Source organism: Lactuca sativa, chromosome 6, assembly GCF_002870075.4.
Source record: "Lactuca sativa cultivar Salinas chromosome 6, Lsat_Salinas_v11, whole genome shotgun sequence".
In the NCBI taxonomy this organism is placed as follows: Eukaryota; Viridiplantae; Streptophyta; class Magnoliopsida; order Asterales; family Asteraceae; genus Lactuca; species Lactuca sativa.
In genome coordinates this window covers 170,038,114-170,056,740 of record NC_056628.2, presented here as the reverse complement: position 1 = coordinate 170,056,740, position 18,627 = coordinate 170,038,114, and the positions used below count along the sequence as shown (strand labels likewise).

At 34.4% G+C, this 18,627-nt stretch overlaps 2 protein-coding genes across 5 annotated transcripts; both read left to right on the top strand.

Moving 5' to 3' along the window:
- Positions 1–522: 522 nt before the first annotated feature.
- On the top strand, positions 523–2,689 carry LOC111901948 (alcohol dehydrogenase 2). Its single transcript, XM_023897819.3, has 9 exons — positions 523–728; positions 816–952; positions 1,038–1,084; positions 1,164–1,489; positions 1,579–1,661; positions 1,744–1,819; positions 1,908–2,065; positions 2,147–2,308; positions 2,397–2,689. Exons 1-9 carry the CDS (start codon positions 692–694, stop codon positions 2,511–2,513), a joined length of 1,143 nt encoding a protein of 380 aa, XP_023753587.1. The 5' UTR covers positions 523–691; the 3' UTR covers positions 2,514–2,689.
- An 8,979-nt stretch (positions 2,690–11,668) lies between these two features.
- Positions 11,669–14,964, top strand: LOC128126734 (alcohol dehydrogenase 2-like). Of its 4 annotated transcripts, none has more exons than XM_052764779.1 (12): positions 11,669–12,076; positions 12,202–12,211; positions 12,490–12,571; positions 12,936–13,018; positions 13,111–13,247; positions 13,332–13,378; positions 13,470–13,795; positions 13,886–13,968; positions 14,053–14,128; positions 14,218–14,375; positions 14,456–14,617; positions 14,706–14,964. In XM_052764779.1, the coding sequence occupies exons 1-12, from the start codon at positions 11,804–11,806 to the stop codon at positions 14,820–14,822; spliced, it is 1,554 nt and encodes a 517-aa protein (XP_052620739.1). In that variant the 5' UTR covers positions 11,669–11,803; the 3' UTR covers positions 14,823–14,964. The 4 variants fall into 4 exon arrangements, with proteins under 4 accessions (XP_052620739.1, XP_052620740.1, XP_052620742.1 ...); XM_052764780.1 differs by having other exon boundaries at positions 11,670–12,076; positions 12,966–13,018; XM_052764782.1 differs by lacking the exon at positions 12,202–12,211 and having other exon boundaries at positions 11,936–12,076; positions 12,966–13,018.
- The last annotated feature ends 3,663 nt before the right edge of the window (positions 14,965–18,627 follow it).

Here is an 18,627-nt window from a genome sequence, read left to right as displayed (position 1 = left end):
TTATTTTGATTTGGTTTTTAGCTTTGATTTTAGGTTTTGGTTTTGATTTGTTTGATTTTGATTTGGTGCAAATGGTGACCGGTGGTTGTTGGTGGTAGCCGGTGATGTTTGTTGGAGGTGAAGATAACATAGTAGTGTCCGATGATTAGATTATTGAAGAAGGAATATGAGGTTAGATAAGGTTGCTGGTTTGATAATTGAAGTAATAACTAAAAGATATTAATAAATTGTAAAAAGTAAATATGTTAAGATATGTTAGGGACAAAACTTAAAGAAAATCGAATCATAAATACGAGTTAAAAAAATTAAGATCAAACAAACAAATTATCCCAAACCTCAGGGTCTATTCATGTAATTTGCCAAAGTTTTAACCTTCTTTTGTTGGAATCTTTTGACTTAGAAATATCTGTGGACCCAATTTATATATTGTTTAGAAGAAAACCACGCATCAGTGGCGCTTTATGGTTTCTTGTTTTCGTTAAACGGTGGTTTTAACTTGTCAACGTCTTGATCGATGGAAACCCGGCAAATCAAAACCTGGTGGTCGGTTTACAGTTTTGGTATATACACTCCCTCGACCTATAAATACACAATTCTTCAGATTTCTCCTTCATATCAAGCAATTAGCAAACTCAACTGAAGTTGTTTTCAGATTCTCTGTTTCAGCGATCAGATAACAAAAAAAGATTAAATGTCGAGCACTACTAACCAGGTGATTCGATGCAAAGGTAAGCATTTCATTCTTTCTTTTGTGATTTCCCTATCAAGAAGAAAAAGTTTGGTACGGTGCTTGATGATGAGTGTAAATGTGACAGCGGCGGTAGCATGGGAAGCCGGAAAGCCACTAGTGATTGAAGAAGTGGAGGTGGCGCCACCCCAAAAAATGGAAGTTCGAATCAAAATACTCTTCACCTCCCTGTGCCACACCGATGTTTACTTTTGGGAAGCCAAGGTAACCAATCTACTGGCCCTTTTACTTAAATCTCTGTCAAAACCTCAAATCCTGAATCTTGGTTACCTTCCGATGAACTTTTCAGGGTCAGAATCCCGTGTTTCCCCGAATTTTAGGACATGAAGCTGGAGGGTATGTTTGATTCTTGTATTAAATCGAAAAGGTTTTGTAATCGGATAAAAAATCTGATCAATTGAACTGACGTGAACAGGGTTGTGGAGAGTGTCGGGGAAGGAGTGACTGAGCTTCAGCCCGGAGATCATGTCCTCCCTGTTTTCACCGGAGAATGCAAAGAATGCGCTCACTGTAAGTCGGAAGAGAGCAACATGTGTGACCTTTTGAGAATCAACACCGACAGGGGAGTCATGATTCACGATCAAAAATCCCGATTTTCCATCAACGGAAAACCCATTTTCCATTTCGTCGGAACTTCAACTTTCAGTGAATACACCGTCGTTCATGTTGGTTGTCTCGCCAAAATCAACCCTCTTGCTCCTCTTGACAAAGTCTGTGTCCTCAGTTGTGGGATCTCCACAGGTACAAAATCAAAATCGTAATCAACATTCTCTGATTACAATTGCATTTTGGTGTTTTCCTGACCTAATCAATATTCATGTTTTCTTCAGGTCTTGGTGCTACTCTGAACGTTGCAAAGCCTAAAAAAGGCTCATCTGTCGCCATTTTTGGATTGGGAGCTGTGGGGCTTGCTGTAAGTTTTCTTAAATATCTAACTTTCTCGAAATAAAAGCTCATTCATGGCTAAACAAAGCTAATGGTTTGTTTGTGATCAGGCTGCTGAAGGTGCAAGAATTGCAGGTGCTTCAAGGATCATTGGTGTTGATCTCAATGCCAACAGATTTGAGCTTGGTAAGATTTTGCTGCATGAAATTGTAAATAAAAACTAGACATATGATATGATTGATGAATCTGATGTAAATTTTTTTGGCTTCAACAGCAAAGAAATTTGGAGTGACTGAGTTTGTGAACCCTAAAGACTACAAAAAACCAGTACAGGAAGTGATTGCAGAGATGACAAATGGAGGAGTTGACAGGAGTGTTGAATGCACTGGTCATATTGATGCTATGATATCTGCCTTCGAATGTGTTCATGATGTATGAATTCAATCAATTCGATCTCACTCATATAATGATTCATGTTTAATTTCACAATAACAAATATTGAAAATTTTACAGGGTTGGGGTGTTGCTGTTCTTGTGGGTGTTCCACATAAAGATGCTGTTTTCAAGACAAGTCCATTGAATCTGTTGAACGAAAGGACTCTGAAGGGAACTTTTTTTGGAAACTATAAACCTCGATCAGATATTCCTTCTGTGGTTGAAAAGTATATGAATAAGGTAACAACCCTTTTTATAGCTCCAAAGTTGAATTATAAATGAATAAAATGGCATGGAAGCATGATGAACTTGAGTTGATTTTGTGCAGGAACTTGAGTTGGAGAAGTTCATAACACATGAAGTGCCCTTTTCTGAGATCAATAAGGCTTTTGATTTGATGCTTAAAGGTGAAGGTCTTCGATGTATAATTCGGATGGGAGAATAAATGGAAGGGAAAGATTTTCAGAATGTTGTATTGTGGTTCATAACATATGGCGTGTCTTCATTGATCTTATTATAGATCAAACTGTTGTATATTATTAGAGTTCATAACACATCAAGTGCCTTCTTTAATCTTATTATGTATGAATGTATTGGTAATGAAATCCCAATTTCACATCAGATAGCTTATTTGTTTTAAAGTTTAATCCTCTTACCGATTCGAAACATCTCTTGACATTTCCCATGGGTTATATAGAACTTGGATGTAAACAGTTCATGATACGATAATATGCAGACCTTGAACATTTAGCATTCATGTATATCATAGATTCTGCAAAATCGAACATGCAACTCACCTTGGTTTGATGTTTTATGGTCACCTTAAGCTCCATATATATAATTATAATTAGGATTTAAATGGTTTCCCATCTAATATTTTAGTATATCATCACCTCTCTTAATGTAACATCATGAATTGGATAAGAATAGCAACTATAAATTTCGGTAAATAAATATAATTTAGAATCTAAATAAACATTCATCAAAGGAACAAGTGTATCTTAAAGTCATTATATATTACCCAACGAAGATTGTATAACAACCACTTGGACGTATTAGATGTTTATTTTGGACACAATAATATCATTTTGTGTCTACCTCGAGTAGGGTTCAATTGCCCACTCTTTATCTATCGAGGGTATTGTGGTAAAGTTGATTTACAAGAATGATGTTATAAGGATGATTAAAAGTTAAGGTGTCGGTTAGAAATTGTCAAAATCACTATTCATTATCCTATCAGAAGAGTCGATAGATGATGGGAGTAACCTTGCCTCATGGAACGTTTTCAACGAATTCTTGCCTCAAGGGCCAATGGGGTACTCATATAATTTAATTTCCTTTTTTCGTGTTTTCCCGAGTTCGTGGATTCTATATATCGTTATTTTCTTCTTATTTGCGAACTTGAAATTGATGAATTTAATGAAGGATGCTAATCTATGTTGAAATTTAAACAATCTGATAATTCGTATTATGAACTAATAATGAATTATTTAACAATGTCAAATGAACAAATGGGTAGATAATATTTATGATTAAATATCCTAAATGCTTTCAGAAACAACCAATAATTAATATTGGGAATTAAACGTTGAGATGTCGCAAGATAATAAACTCAATTATTATTAATATTGATATCCATATTCGTACAAAAATCATGATGATCTTTCACGATTAGATCTGATTATAAGAAAGGAGTAGAAGCATATTGTCATGTTATTGGACAAACTTAAACGCAAAACAATAAAGTAAAAACGACCTGTTGATGGTTGATTTTGATTGTAGAAAACTATATGGATCAGACTTTTACTTCGCTTCTAGAGCTGTAAGCAACAGAGTAAAACTCAAGATTTAATGCAAATTTATCGGTTTTCCAACAATAACGAAAAACGATAAACGCTAAGTGAATACTCAGAAATACGTGTGTAAATGGGACTTGTGAGTGATTTGAATTTCGAATCAGATATCGATATCTACTCTTATCCGAATTCAAACAAACCTAATTTAATGCAGATTTATCGGGTTTTCCACTAGTAATGGAAAACGATAAACGCAAAGTGAATACTCAAAAATTCATGTGTAAATGGGACTTGTGAGTGATTTGAATTTCGAATCAGATATCGATATCTACTCTTATCCGAATTCAAACAAACCTAATTTAATGCAGATTTATCGGGTTTTCCACTAGTAATGGAAAACGATAAACGCAAAGTGAATACTCAAAAATTCATGTGTAAATGGGACTTGTGAGTGGTTTCAATTTCAAATCAAATATCGATATACTCTTATCCGGATTCAAACAAACCTAATTTAATGCAAATTTATCGGGTTTCCAATAGTAATGGAAGACGATAAACACATAGCGAATACTAAAGAATTCATGTGTAAATCCGATCTTTCCGAGAGGATTCTAGAGGATATCGATATCTATCCGATCTTTCTAGAGGATTCTAGAAGGTTTTCATCACCTAAATCATGCTTTTTCGCGTACTCATGGCATTGACTAGGCTAGGCTAGGCTAGGCGCACGTGTGTAGGCTTGACCCATCTTTTGATCCACTTAATCCTTTGAATGTCTATCAAGAAAAAACCAATATAAACCCTCAAAATGTTTTTTCCTCTACCAATGTGGGATAAAGGAAAATAGCCAACTTGCCTTATTCCCTTATAATTTCCAATAATTAGTTCTTCAATTATAGTTGATTTTCTGAAATTATATGTTGTTGGTTAATTAGGAATAGTTATTTTACATGATTCACTTCTTCCCTGATCAAAAGAGGAAACATCAATTTAATATGGTGCCGATGTATAGGATGCTAACTTAAATTTGAATTTCATAAAACATGTTACCATTCTGAAGAGATGAATTTAGTTTGTAAATTTGAAGATAACCTTTCTTCATCAAGTTTTTACAAGCACACATGGTCATATCATAGTTATAACATTCGTGTATTTTGGTAGAGTTTCACATGAAATTTATCTTTTGCATAAGATAACCGGTTTAGCCTTTTATGTTTCTATCATATTTTACCAAGATCATGATTATCTTATTGTGATTAAAACCATGTTCTTGAAAGAGAGCGCATATATATAGTTAAATAGACTACTATAAACACTCATAATCTCATTTCCATTTAGGCAAAGTCACCAAATATGAGAAATCGTGCATGGTAAATCAACACGTGTTCATACCATTTGCATTTGATACGTTTGGTTTCCTCGCGTCGGATGCAATGGAACTTCTTAATAGAATACAACGGATCATGCATAACAATGTTATATCCCTTAGATCTATGGATGTAGTATTCAAAAGAATTGGTTTTACCATACAAAAGGCTTAGCGACACAACTTGTTTTCCGTTTTCCATCTCCCTCGTTGTACAATGATAACTGACTTTATTTTATCATTAGAAAATGCTAATTTGTGAAATTTAGCATACAACTATATATTTGTGCAATGTTGATAATGTTAAGTGTTCTGTATCCTATTTTTGTTTGGAAGGTATACTAAGTTCTTGTCTTTTGACACTAACATAAACTTATAGGTCAAGATTCACAAGCTTCTAATTAAATCAAGATTTCGTACACATAAGAAAGCAGAAGCTGATATGTTCTTCCTACCATCTTATGTTAAATGTGTTCGAATGATGGGTATATCAATATCATAGGTGCTCTTGGATAAGAAATTGCACTTTAGTTGAGTTAGAAGATTCCTCATATAGTGTCTTCTTGCTCTCAGGTATTAAGCTAAATGCGATATTTCAGGTTATCAGGTGATCACAACCACATATTTGTGTTTCTTATGTGGCGCTACCATTTTAGAATGTTGTTGAATACTCCCAAATATCAATCAAATGGCCATCTTCAAGAATTGGCATTTAACTTTTGGACTATTTGGAGTCACTACCAAGTTTGTTTGATGTTATAACATGATCCTTTAAATTGGCATAAAGTATTTGGTATAGTTGTTAATCCTTTTGGTTATGATATTGTTAGATAAAAGGATAGAGGAGATGCTTGCTCGTGGCAGAAAGTTGAGATGTTTATGGGTATATGGTCCTAATTTTAGTAGGATATTATGGGAACTTCAAAAGAAAACAAGACAGTTTCATAGTCAAGTGAAACATTTTGGATGCATAATGGATCAATAGTTAATAAAGACTTGGTGGAATTCTACAAATGGAAACCACCCATGCATTTGCCTTAAACTTTGAACAATAGGAGATAATTCATAGAATACAAGAGTTGTAGTTTTAATATGTAAAGGATATGGCTATTTAGGAAGAAGTACAACAATTCCTTGATATAAATAAAAAAATGATTGATTTGTTGTATTATAGTTGCAAGATGACAACTGACTTTGGATCCATTCATCTATTTATTTGTTTAAGGTTGCTAACTTGCTATTGACCTATAAATTGTTATTTTTGTAATTAAAGTTAGAGGTGATTTCCACTTTTTGTAATTTTTGTGATTAGCCATTAATTAACATAGTGATACAAATTGCAACTAATGAGGTATGAAATTTCAGAATATAACATTTTGCTAAATATATAGACATAAATTATTTTGTAGTATAAGCCATTATTTTGCAAATGCCTTTTTTATATGATTACATTAAAAAAATGATAATGACTTAAAATGGTAATATATTTTTTGATTTGTATATGTTTAGTCACTGAGTTTTTTTGTCCATATTTTGCCATTGAACTTGTTGAACCGTTAAAAAAACATCCTTATGACCTGCTATCGGAGGTTTAGCCGGTTTCCGACCCATTTGACAACTCCGACGAGACTCCGATCATCTTCTCCGGCAAGCTTTCGATGTTCATGATTTTTCCGGCGAAGATGAACACACATACATAAATATCATATCTGTTTCAAATTCAAAGTTTTTCTTTTCTCTTTCGTCTCTTTTATTGTGAATTCAAGAACTCCACTAAACATCAGATCTATTACATAAACATCAAATATGTTCTTTTTCTCATGTGCATGAACACATTATAAACAAATATGAAAATCGAATTCGAAAAAGAGAGAAGAGAGAAGTGTGTGTGTTGTTCCAATATCGAGCATGAACACATAAATATATATGAAAATCACTCCTAAGCTTGAAGATCATTTGATTTCAGATATGATATTCAAGCATAAACATATACATACTGTTAGAGCTCGTTTAATTTCAGATCTGAAAATCGCTCCAAGGCTTTTAGGAAGAAGATGAACACGTTGAAGGAGATGGGTGGCGTTCCAAGGGTCGAGTGGCGCATCTCAGGGAATAAACCCATAAATTATTTGAGTTCTTTATTTTGATGTCTATTTTCGTATCTAATGAAGAACATAAGCACACACACATGACCACACACTAATTTCATAATCGATTTCATAACCCAGGTGTCTAGAACAAAATATTTTCAAGAACGGGTGAAGAACTTGAATTTGTAGATCTGATGGAGTTGAATTTGCAAATCTGATGAAGATTTTCAAGAACCCATTTTATATGGGTGTTCGATTTGCAGAAGTAATCAGATTTCTTGTATGTGCACGCTAAAAAAATTCATTTATATGTATGACTTCTTGTACATGTTTGCAAATGGGGTATGTTCGTGCATATACATTTGTTTGAAGAACAAACCTAGAAAAAGATGAACACGAACGCACACTTAGAAATCATTTTTGTGTGTTTTTTTATGGATGAACACAATTTTTGGGTTCTTCATCATTTCTAAGTTCATCATGATTTCTGATGAAGATAACATGAATTGAGTTCTGATTTTCATCACAATTTTTGTTTAAGATCTGATCCTTTAAAAGATTTCAAAAATCTAGATATGATGTGTGTGTGTTCTTTATCTGAAATCAAAATATGAGTGTGATGTATGTTCTAGATCTGAAAATCGAAACATTGCTTGTGTATGTTACAACTTGCCGGAAAAAACATTGTTGGTTGGAAAAGATGATTGGAGCCTTGCCGAAGAAGATGATAGAAGCATCACTGAAACTATCAAATAGGTCGGAAGCTGGCTAACCTCTAATATTAGCAAGTCATAAAGATGTTTTTGAACAGTTCAACAAATTTAATGAGAAAATATAGATAGAAAAAAAATACGTACCACCTTTTAAGTTATTATCCAAAAATAAAAAATAGACAAAACTTCAAAAATGGTCCTTCTGGTTTTCAAAAATATCAAGTTTAGTCCCTAAGTTCAAAAAACCTCACGGATCGTCCCTGTGGTTTCAAAACTTTTAACATTTGGTCCTTTCGGCTAACTCCGTTACCATTTAGCCATTAAGTCAGGGGCATTTTTGTTATTTCACTCCACAAGGACCATTTATGAGGTTTTCAATTACTTTTTTTTAAATAAATAAATAAATAATATTTAATATACAATGAGTCCCACTCTCTCTCTCTCTCTCTCTCTCTCTCTCTCTCTCTCTCTCTCTCTCTTCTCTTCCGGTTTCATCCTACCCATTTTCTTCATTTCCAGAAACAGGACCTCATACAAATTAATCAAGTCTACCGATTACCTTCTTCTATTAGCACAATAAATATGAAATAAAAGGATGATGCCCATAACTGATAATCTGATAAATCGATGAGTATTAAAAAGTAATCAAACCGATTAGTCCTCATAATTAATCGCTTTGTTGGAGGTATTAGTGCTCAAACTCGATTTCTTAGGTTTGATTCTAGATTTCAGAGATATGCTGATAAAGGTGATAATAATCAAATGAATTAGTAGATGGGTGGTCAACAAAGGGAAAGGTTTCATATGGGGGCAGGTGGAACACTGATTAGGAGATTTAGGTGAAGCCTCATTCAAATGAAGTCGATTTAGGTGAAGTGGTGTTTCAAACTATGGATGCAAGATGCCATGAACAACTACTAGAGCAATAAGGTAGATGGATGGGCAGTGGCGATAGTAATAGTGTCTGAGAAAGGAATATCACCAACGATTTCAGTCATCTTTCTTTTAGGCATCCCCTCAGCCTATCATCGTTCCCTGTTCCTACACTCATTCAAAATCATTTTTATACCATTTCAGTCGTCTTTCACAGAGTGGTAAGGTTATGTACGATTTCAGTCAATCTTTCAAAATCGATTTTGTGGTAAGGTTATGTCGATTTCAGTCATCTTTCAAAATCGATTTTGCGGTAAAACTAAAATCCCTTTCACAGAGTGGCGCAAACTTATCAAACGTGACTTTCAGTCTTTGTCTTCTCAGGATAAGTGGATTGTGTTGCCGGAAATACCCTTTCACGGTGCACTGGAAGTGATCGATGAAATGCTTGAGATAACCTACAACTCAATTGAAGGTTTTTAGTCCAAACAAATCAGGAGGGACAGGGTTGTGTTGCTAGAAATACCCTTTCCCCATTACTTCACAATGCATTGGAAGTGCTCGCCTGTAGAGTATGGCATGTGGTTGAATAAGAAGAAGAAGAATAAGGAGGGACAGGGGATGTTGACTTCATCTTTCGGGCTAAATACTTGCAATCGACTTCATATGAACCGTCAATTCGTTTGTTACATTTGAAATCTTCAAAATTATGGTTTATTGTGGTTTCATTTGGTGTATTTTGTGTGTAAGAGAACTTGGATTTGAAGTTGCAGATACAATGGTGAGTTTCTTTGTGGAGAGAGAGAGAGAGAGAGAGAGGGTGGGACCCATTGCATATTAAATATTATTTATTTTAAAAAAAGTAATTGGAAACTTCATAAATAGTCCCTGTGGAGTGAAATGACAAAAATGTCCCTGACTTAACGGCTAAATGGTAACGGAGTTAGCCGGAAGGACCAAATGTTAAAAGTTTTGAAACCACAGGGACGATCCATGAGATTTTTTGAACTTAGGGACTAAATTTGATATTTTTGAAAACCACAAGAACTATTTTTGAAGTTTTGTCTAAAAAATAAAAGACAAAACTGCAAATTTGGTCCCTGTGGTATTCAAAAAACTTTGGATAGGGTCCAAAAAGTTTTCAACTTGCATGGGCCGTCCAAAATCAAGAATTTACTGTGATTTTGGTCCAAAATAATTTGAAAAGACGGTTTTGCCCTTTTATTTTCATTTTTGTATTTTTTATAATCATTCTAAGACTTTTTTATTTTAAAAATAAAGAGAAAAAAAGAATTACCCCCACCCCCACCGTTCTCTCTCTCTGCCCTCTCTCTCTCTCTCTCTCTCTTTCCCATCTTCCTCACCTCACTTCACCTGCAAATCGGAAATATCGACACCTCCTTCTTCGTCTTTTTTCTCTTCTCCCTTTCCCTCCGCCTTTAATCTGAAAAAACCCAGATTCTAGATATGAACACATAACTTTCTCAAAGTAACCTTCAAACGGATATGTAAAGTAAACACACACACACACACGTTGGGGGACAAAGATAGTAAGGAATCCGGAGGGAAAAGGGCATAAATTTGATCGCGAGGAAGCAGTTTATGGAGTAATGGACACCGATCTATGATTTGAAACACCTAGATTAGAGTAAATTGCAAAAGAGAGAAGGCCACCAAAACCCTGGAAGTAACCACCGCCAAATTCACCAGATAAAATCACCCAATCTGGTTCACACTCGCCGGCGACCAGAAGAAATAAGCTCCAAGTGTTGATTTCACTCTTACGGTTTCTAACTAGAAATCATCAATTTCTTCTCTATCATTTTTACATGAGTTTTCCAAAATTTGATTTTATTTTCAACAAAAATCGATATTCCTTCAGCGGAATCAATAATCTGAAATCTGTGAAACTAGAAAAATGGTGATGGAGGTGGCATCCAAAATTCGATCATACTACCGCCGCCACCATCTGAATAACCTTAACCCAAGTGCATATATGGGAAACTCGTCTGATTTAAAACCCTATCACCAGGTGGCGTTCGATGATTTCTAGGTGGAGATGGAGGTGGTTGCAGGTGGTGATGGCGGACAATGGTGGAACTCGGAAGACTCCTAGTGCAGATATATAAAATTCCTCCTCTGATGTGTGTTATTCTTGAATATGTATGTTCATAATTTTGTGTGTGTGTGTGTGTGTTTTGAAGAAGAAGCCCAAAAATTCTGATGTATGAATGTGTTTTTAGAAATGCCTAGAAAATATGATGTATGTATGTGTTCTTAAAGATATGGATGTTCTTGATAATGTGTTTGTGTTCATAAGATGATCTCAAGTTCATAAAAGACCAACCGAGAGAGAGAGAGAGAGAGAGAGAGAGAGAGAGAGAGAGAGAGAGAGAGAGAGAGAGAGAGAGAGAGAGAGAGAGAGAGAGAGAGAGGAGTGGGGATATTTTTTTTCTTTTTTCTTTATTTTTTAATTAAAACAATATTAGAATAGTTATAAAAAAATATAAAAAAGAAAATAAAAGGGCATAATCGTCTTTTTAAGTTTTTTTGGACCAAAAACCCAGAAAAACCTTGATTTTGGACCTTCCATGCAAGTTGGAAACTTTTTGGACCCCATCCAAAGGTTTTTGAAAACCACAAGGACCAAATTTGCAGTTTTGTCAAAATAAAAAAAAAACCCGGAGAAGACGTGGCGAATTTCAAGCCAGACCATTTTCATTTTTCACAGATAAGTGACTTCCCACCATAAAGAGGACGTACATAATTACCAAATCCAAACTATTAAACATTTTACTTAAGCTGTTGAAGAAGAAGAAGATCTACATTCTACGGGCTAAAAAGGAAACAACCTCTAATCTTTTTACCATATCATTCTCCCAGAAGCTCTTCGAAAGATGAGCACGATTGGATTTACAAGTTTCGGGTTTCCATTAAAAACCAGGAACCAAAACCTCCCTCCTGTTGCTTCTGCTTATGCTTCCCCCTCCCCTGAAAGAATCGATTCGGAAGAAAATGGGTGCGGGGTTTTGAAAAGAAGAACATCAATCGTATCTCGAGCTTCATTGGTGTCTTCATCGATATTAGGGTTCCCGAAAGAGGGATTGGCCATCGTCAAACAAGGACTTTTAGCCGGTAGAATTCCAGGCTATCTGAACCTAATGAACAAGGTTTTTCCCCTTTTAATCCTCGATACAATTATGGAATATAAAAACTCTACAATTACACCAAAATCATCATATATTCTTAATCACTTTTGTTATTCATCATCTTCGCGATGTTAAAACTTGCTCAGACAGTCGAAGGTGTTATGAAAATATATTTGGAAAGGTCATTATCGTCATTTCGGTATTTTTGGTGTTGTTTATTTCAATTGTCCTTATCCGATTTCCTGAGATCATTGTAGTTTCCTCTTTTTGTAATGTAGTCCTTCTTGGGAAGGAAATGTCTATTTCATTGCATAAAACTCCAAGAAGGAAATGAGGAAACTACAAATCGGATCAAGTACAACCGAAATAAATAACACTAAAAATACTGAAATGAAATGACGATAATGACCTTTCCAAATAAATTATCATAACAGGAGGACTTACCGCCAACCTGAGAAGTCCGGCGGCCATGGAGTTGGCTGGAGTCCGATCATTGCGTACGCCTTTTAGGAAGAGGTAACAATTAATTATAATCAAAATAAAAATGTTAGACTAATAACAGAATCTTCCATATCAAATCCTCGTTATTGTTCGGATTTAAAGTTATTTTTGGAGTTTAAAGAAACCACCGATCAATAGTTGCTACACTACAGTTTCTTGTTTTCGTTAAACTTCGGGTTTAATTAGTCAATAACTTGATCAAACCAAACCCAGCAAAACAAAAACCTTGTGGCAGGTTTCTAGTTCTGGTTTAGCCTTTTTTTTTACTAGATTCTAAAAACTCAAATCAAACCTTCTCGATCAATATGCTCTCCCATCTTATAAATACCCAATTCTTCATTACTCCTTCATATCAAGCAATTAACAAACCCAATTGAAGTTGTTTTCATACTTTGTTTCAACGATCAAGTAACACTAAGATAAAAATGTCGAGCACTACCAACGAGGTGATTCGATGCAAAGGTAAACATTTCAGTCATTCTTTTGTGATTTCCCTAACAAGAAGAAAAAGTTTTGACTGTGCTGACTGCTGAATGCTGATGTAAATGTGACAGCGGCGGTGGCATGGGAAGCCGGAAAGCCACTGGTGATTGAAGAAGTGGAGGTGGCGCCACCCCAGAAAATGGAAGTTCGAATCAAAATCCTCTTCACCTCCTTGTGTCACACCGATGTTTACTTCTGGGAAGCCAAGGTGATCTATTATTCCCTGTTTTGATCTCAATCCTTGTCAAAACCCAAAATTAAAATCATAAATCTTTCTTTTCGAACTTTTCAGGGTCAGAATCCATTGTTTCCTCGAATTTTTGGACATGAAGCTGGAGGGTATGTTTGATTCTTGTTAAAACCGAAAAAGGGTTTCTTCTAATCTTTGATTCTGAAAATAATCTAATAATAAGTTTTTAAACATGAACAGGGTTGTGGAGAGTGTTGGGGAAGGTGTGACTGATCTTCAGCCCGGAGATCATGTCCTCCCTGTTTTCACCGGAGAATGCAAAGAGTGCGCCCACTGTAAATCAGAAGAGAGCAACATGTGCGACCTTTTGAGAATCAACACCGATAGAGGAGTCATGATTAACGATCAAAAATCTCGATTTTCCATCAACGGAAAACCAATTTTCCATTTCGTCGGAACTTCAACTTTCAGTGAATACACCGTCGTTCATGTTGGCTGTCTCGCCAAAATCAACCCTCTTGCTCCTCTTGACAAAGTCTGTGTCCTCAGTTGTGGGATCTCCACAGGTACATAAACAAAATCGTAATCAAGATTCTCCGATTACAATTGCATTTTAGTGTTTTTCTTGACCTAATCAATATTCATGTTTTCTTCAGGTCTTGGTGCTACTCTGAACGTTGCAAAGCCTAAAAAAGGCTCATCTGTCGCCATTTTTGGATTGGGAGCTGTGGGGCTTGCTGTGAGTTTTATGGACCTTCTAACTTTCTCAAAAAAGGCTCATTCAATGCCAAAAAAAAGCTAATGATTCTCGTTTTGTGATCAGGCTGCTGAAGGTGCAAGAATTGCAGGGGCTTCAAGGATAATTGGCGTTGATCTCAACGCCAACAGATTTGAGCTTGGTAAGATTTTGCTGCATGAAATTGTAAATAAAAACTAGACATATGATATGATTGATGAATCTGATGTAAATTTTTTTTGGCTTCAACAGCAAAGAAATTTGGAGTGACTGAGTTTGTGAACCCTAAAGACTACAAAAAACCAGTACAAGAAGTGATTGCAGAGATGACAAATGGAGGAGTTGACAGGAGTGTTGAATGCACTGGTCATATTGATGCTATGATATCTGCTTTCGAATGTGTTCATGATGTATGAATTTAATCAATTCATCTCACTCATATAATGATTCATGTTTAATTTCACAATAACAAATATTGAAAATTTTACAGGGTTGGGGTGTTGCTGTTCTTGTGGGTGTTCCACATAAAGATGCTGTTTTCAAGACAAGTCCATTGAATCTGTTGAACGAAAGGACTCTGAAGGGAACTTTTTTTGGAAACTATAAACCTCGATCAGATATTCCTTCTGTGGTTGAAAAGTATATGAATAAGGTAACAACCCTTTTTATAGCTCCAAAGTTGAATTATAAATGAATAAAATGGCATGGAAGCATGATGAACTTGAGTTGATTTTGTGCAGGAACTTGAGTTGGAGAAGTTCATTACACATGAATTGCCATTTTCTGAGATCAATAAGGCTTTTGATTTGATGCTTAAAGGTGAAGGTCTCCGATGCATAATTCGGATGGGTGAATAAATGGAGTGGAAAGATTTTTAAAATGTTGTATAACTATAGTTCAAGTTTCATAACCTATCAAGTGTCTTCTTTGATCTTCATTATGTATGAGAGTTTTTGTGTTGAAATCCTGAGTTTATATATTCCAATAGTTATTAGTTCACTTCTCTTGGTAAATTTTAATGTTTTTGCATCATACATTGTAGTAGAAAGATTATTTTTGTCAAAGTTTAATCCTCTGTTTAATTTTTTATTGTCACCTTAAACTCGATATATACCACACTTTCGAACACTAATTGTATACCTACAAGTGTTTTTGTATAAAATTTATATTGCTATAATTGCTTTCCAATTATCTTTAATGCAACATCTTCAGTTTCATAAAGATAGTACCTATAATTTTATTTTATTTTTTATGTATAAGCGTCTATTACCACAAAAATATTCAACCATCAAACCAACAAGAATATTTACTAAACATTTTACTTTAATTGTTATTAATTACGATAACAATATATTTACATAATATGTAACTATTTAAATATAATATCAATGCATTTTGTATTTCTCTACCTCTAATAACAACATATGTATATTCTTTTACATGTAATAACAAGGTGCTTTCTTTGGTTTTGCTTTCAACCGGGTTGAGATACTTTTTTAGAAGAAAACTAAGAGGGGATAAAGGTTGAGCAATGGTCTAATTTCAGACTTGATGTCCTCGGTTTTGCTTTCTTCGTCTGCAGATAGGTGGAGTTGGTCGCTCAATGGTTCCAACTCTTTCTCTGTGAGCTCTGTTAATCGATAAAAAATCTTTTTATTGTCTCGCATACAGTGACTAGATGGTGCCGCCTTATGCATATTAAAGTTAATGTTTTTGTTTGTCATCTTTTTTGAACAAATTACATTCTCGGTATAACTTATCTCAAAGAGGGATTGACATTAATTCTATTTTATGCCCTATTTGCGAGAAGGAAGTTGAGACTAATATACACTTGTTCTTCGAATGTGATTTAGCTAGAGACTTATTGAATCTTGTTTGCATATGATGGAATGTTCAGACGCCTACTTTGTTTTTTTTTCCAAGATTGGTTTGCCTGAATTGTCGCTTTGCGTTTGTCTTCAATTTGTCAAGATTTTCTAGAGGCAGTTTGTTTTACTCTTTGGTGGTCGATTTGGTGTTTTAGAACTGCTTTACTTTTTGGTAAAGTCAAGCCTAGAAAATGTTTATTGTTTGATAAGCTAATGACTCAAAATTTCATTTGGGCTAGTAGTAGGTGTCGTAAAACTACTTGTCAATTGGGTTGTCTCGTTGCAGGATCCAATTTTGTCTATTACTTCCATGTAACTATTTTTCTTTCTAGCGTCTTGCTAGTTTTACTTAATAAAGTTGTTGTTCTAAAAAAATAATAAGGTGCTTAACTTTCTAATAATAATATGAGATCCAGTAGCACAACCATAAAAGTCCAAGGTGTAGCACATTGAAAATTGTACACTACATTGGAAAAAAATTAAAACCGAAAAATTGAAGGAGTACCACCTGCTACCCCTAAAACCCCTAGTTGCGCCCCTGATGTAATCTAACACTTGTAAATATTTTACAATTTTAAAATTATAGCGTTACTACAATAAGAAATAAGAGAAATAATGTTATTTATAAAAACATATAATACTAAATTAGTATGACTTAAAAGTAAAATATAGAAAAAATTATATAAATGGTCTTGTTGGTTTACAAAAGGTTCCAGTCCTTATGAGAATTTTGATACGAAGTGATCTTTAAGAATAGAAAATCTGTTTCTTATGACTAATACGGTTAAAAATATCAATTAATATTTATTAAATGATTAATATACATTTCTTTTTTTATAAAACGTTTTTTAATTAAACAAAAAAACCCAAACATTTCTTTTTTCATAAAACGTTTTTTAATTAAAGAAAAAAAACCCAAACCGCATCCCTTTTATTTTCATCACCCACAATGGTTCATCTCTCTGCCCTTACTCCTCCGAAACCAAAACCACAACCGCCTCCCACTGACAATCCTTCGGCCTCCAACCCACATCCACTGACTCCCATTTACAGTGTCACTAATCACCACCACACACCAATCTCACCATCTATCTATGAATCCCATTTACAATGCTCTTTGTAAGTAGTAACTATCTCCAATAAAATCTTCAACCTACAAAAAAAAAACCTTAATCTAACCATTTACATTTACAATGCTAGTAGTTCATGTACATCAAAAAGATAGATCACCATTGGAAGCACCATCATACAAATAGTTTTTAGTTGCTATGGCTTCAAAACCAAAATAACACCTAATAAAACTTAAGAATCAACACTCAACAACCAAAAAAAAAACCAAAAGTTAAGCATTAGAAGATCAACAAAGCTAATAATAGTCAATAGTTCATGTACATCAAAAAGATAGAGCGCCGCCGTACAAATAGCTTTGAGATGTCATGGCTTCAAAACCAAAATAATACCTAATAGAACTTAAGAATCAACACTCAATCAACTATAAATTTTTGTTGGATTTTAAATTAGATACCAGGTCTAACTTTCTTTGGTGATGACAATCTCAGTGACATGGGAGGTATATGAGCATCTGTTGCTCACACTCATCATAACACTCCACATATAAGTTCAGTGAACCAAAACCAATCTTATTCACATTTGCACCCGGTATGCGTGCAAAAGAGAGCCTCTTGTTCACATTTACAAGAATAATAAGTCTTTGTAATTATAAACTCATTTTCTTTTCATGCTCCCACCCATGTGGAATGAAATAAAAGCCAATTAATTCATTTGTTAATTTCTTTCAAACACCTCATTTTAACATACAAATTTTCATTTATTTTAAATCCGTTTTGGACATGTGATATATCAAAATAAATGTATACTAGGGGAGAAGACAAACATATAATCATTTATCCATTTTGATTATATTTATAGTTTGAAATTAATGCTCAAAAATGAAAAATAACCAATTTTCCAATAGGATGTATTAGTAAAGGAGATATATGATAAAGAAAAAAAAGTTAACAAGAAATAAACGTTAGATATGTTTATATTAATAGATTTTTTTTGGAAACGGCAAATAATTTATTAATAGATAGCGATAAAAAAAGCAAAACAAGTAACACGTCCTCAAGTGTAATCAATGTTTTAAAAACTGGTTGAGCCGGGATCTTGAGACGAGAACGGTTCAATAATGACCGGTTTTATGTTAATTTTTAGATTGGATCAAACTGGACGATTTATTCAAAAACTGAGTTAAAACCGGTAAAAAACCATTTGAACTAGTTTATTAAACTTGTATAGTTGGATTTTACTTAACCCGTTGAAAAACAACATATTTCTAAAGAAATTTAACATTTTTAGAGTGTACACAACTCGAAGGCCGACACATAACACTGTCAGATGTAGGAAACTTTTTTGGTTGAATCGACGATTTAACCATGAATCGGTTACCAGGCTGATTCAACTAAAAAACCGATTTTTAAAACATTTGGTGTAATGCACAATTTCACGTGAGGACAATATCACCAAGAATTTAACGAGGTCAATTCCAAGGACAAAAATCGATACAAAACTTGAAATAACAACTAAAATTCGAAAACAACTTTAGTTTTGGACTAAGGACGCTAGAAATTAGAAATAACAGGGACCATCGCTGTAATTTACTCTTAATGTTTTTAATGTTGGAGACTCTGTGGGCCCAATCTATATATTCTTCAAAGGAAAACCACCATCAGTGGTACTTTACAGTTTCTTGTTTTCGTTAAACGGTGGGTTTAACCTGTCAACGGCTTCATCG

Coding starts and splice junctions, on each gene's coding strand:
- LOC111901948 (XM_023897819.3), top strand. CDS start 692: ATGTCGAGCACTACTAACCAGGTGATTCGATGCAAAG. Junction 953..1,037: donor TTTACTTTTGGGAAGCCAAG/GTAACCAATCTA, acceptor TGAACTTTTCAG/GGTCAGAATCCCGTGTTTCC. Junction 1,820..1,907: donor TGCCAACAGATTTGAGCTTG/GTAAGATTTTGC, acceptor TGGCTTCAACAG/CAAAGAAATTTGGAGTGACT.
- LOC128126734 (XM_052764779.1), top strand. CDS start 11,804: ATGAGCACGATTGGATTTACAAGTTTCGGGTTTCCATTAAAAACCAGG. Junction 13,248..13,331: donor TTTACTTCTGGGAAGCCAAG/GTGATCTATTAT, acceptor CGAACTTTTCAG/GGTCAGAATCCATTGTTTCC. Junction 14,129..14,217: donor CGCCAACAGATTTGAGCTTG/GTAAGATTTTGC, acceptor TGGCTTCAACAG/CAAAGAAATTTGGAGTGACT.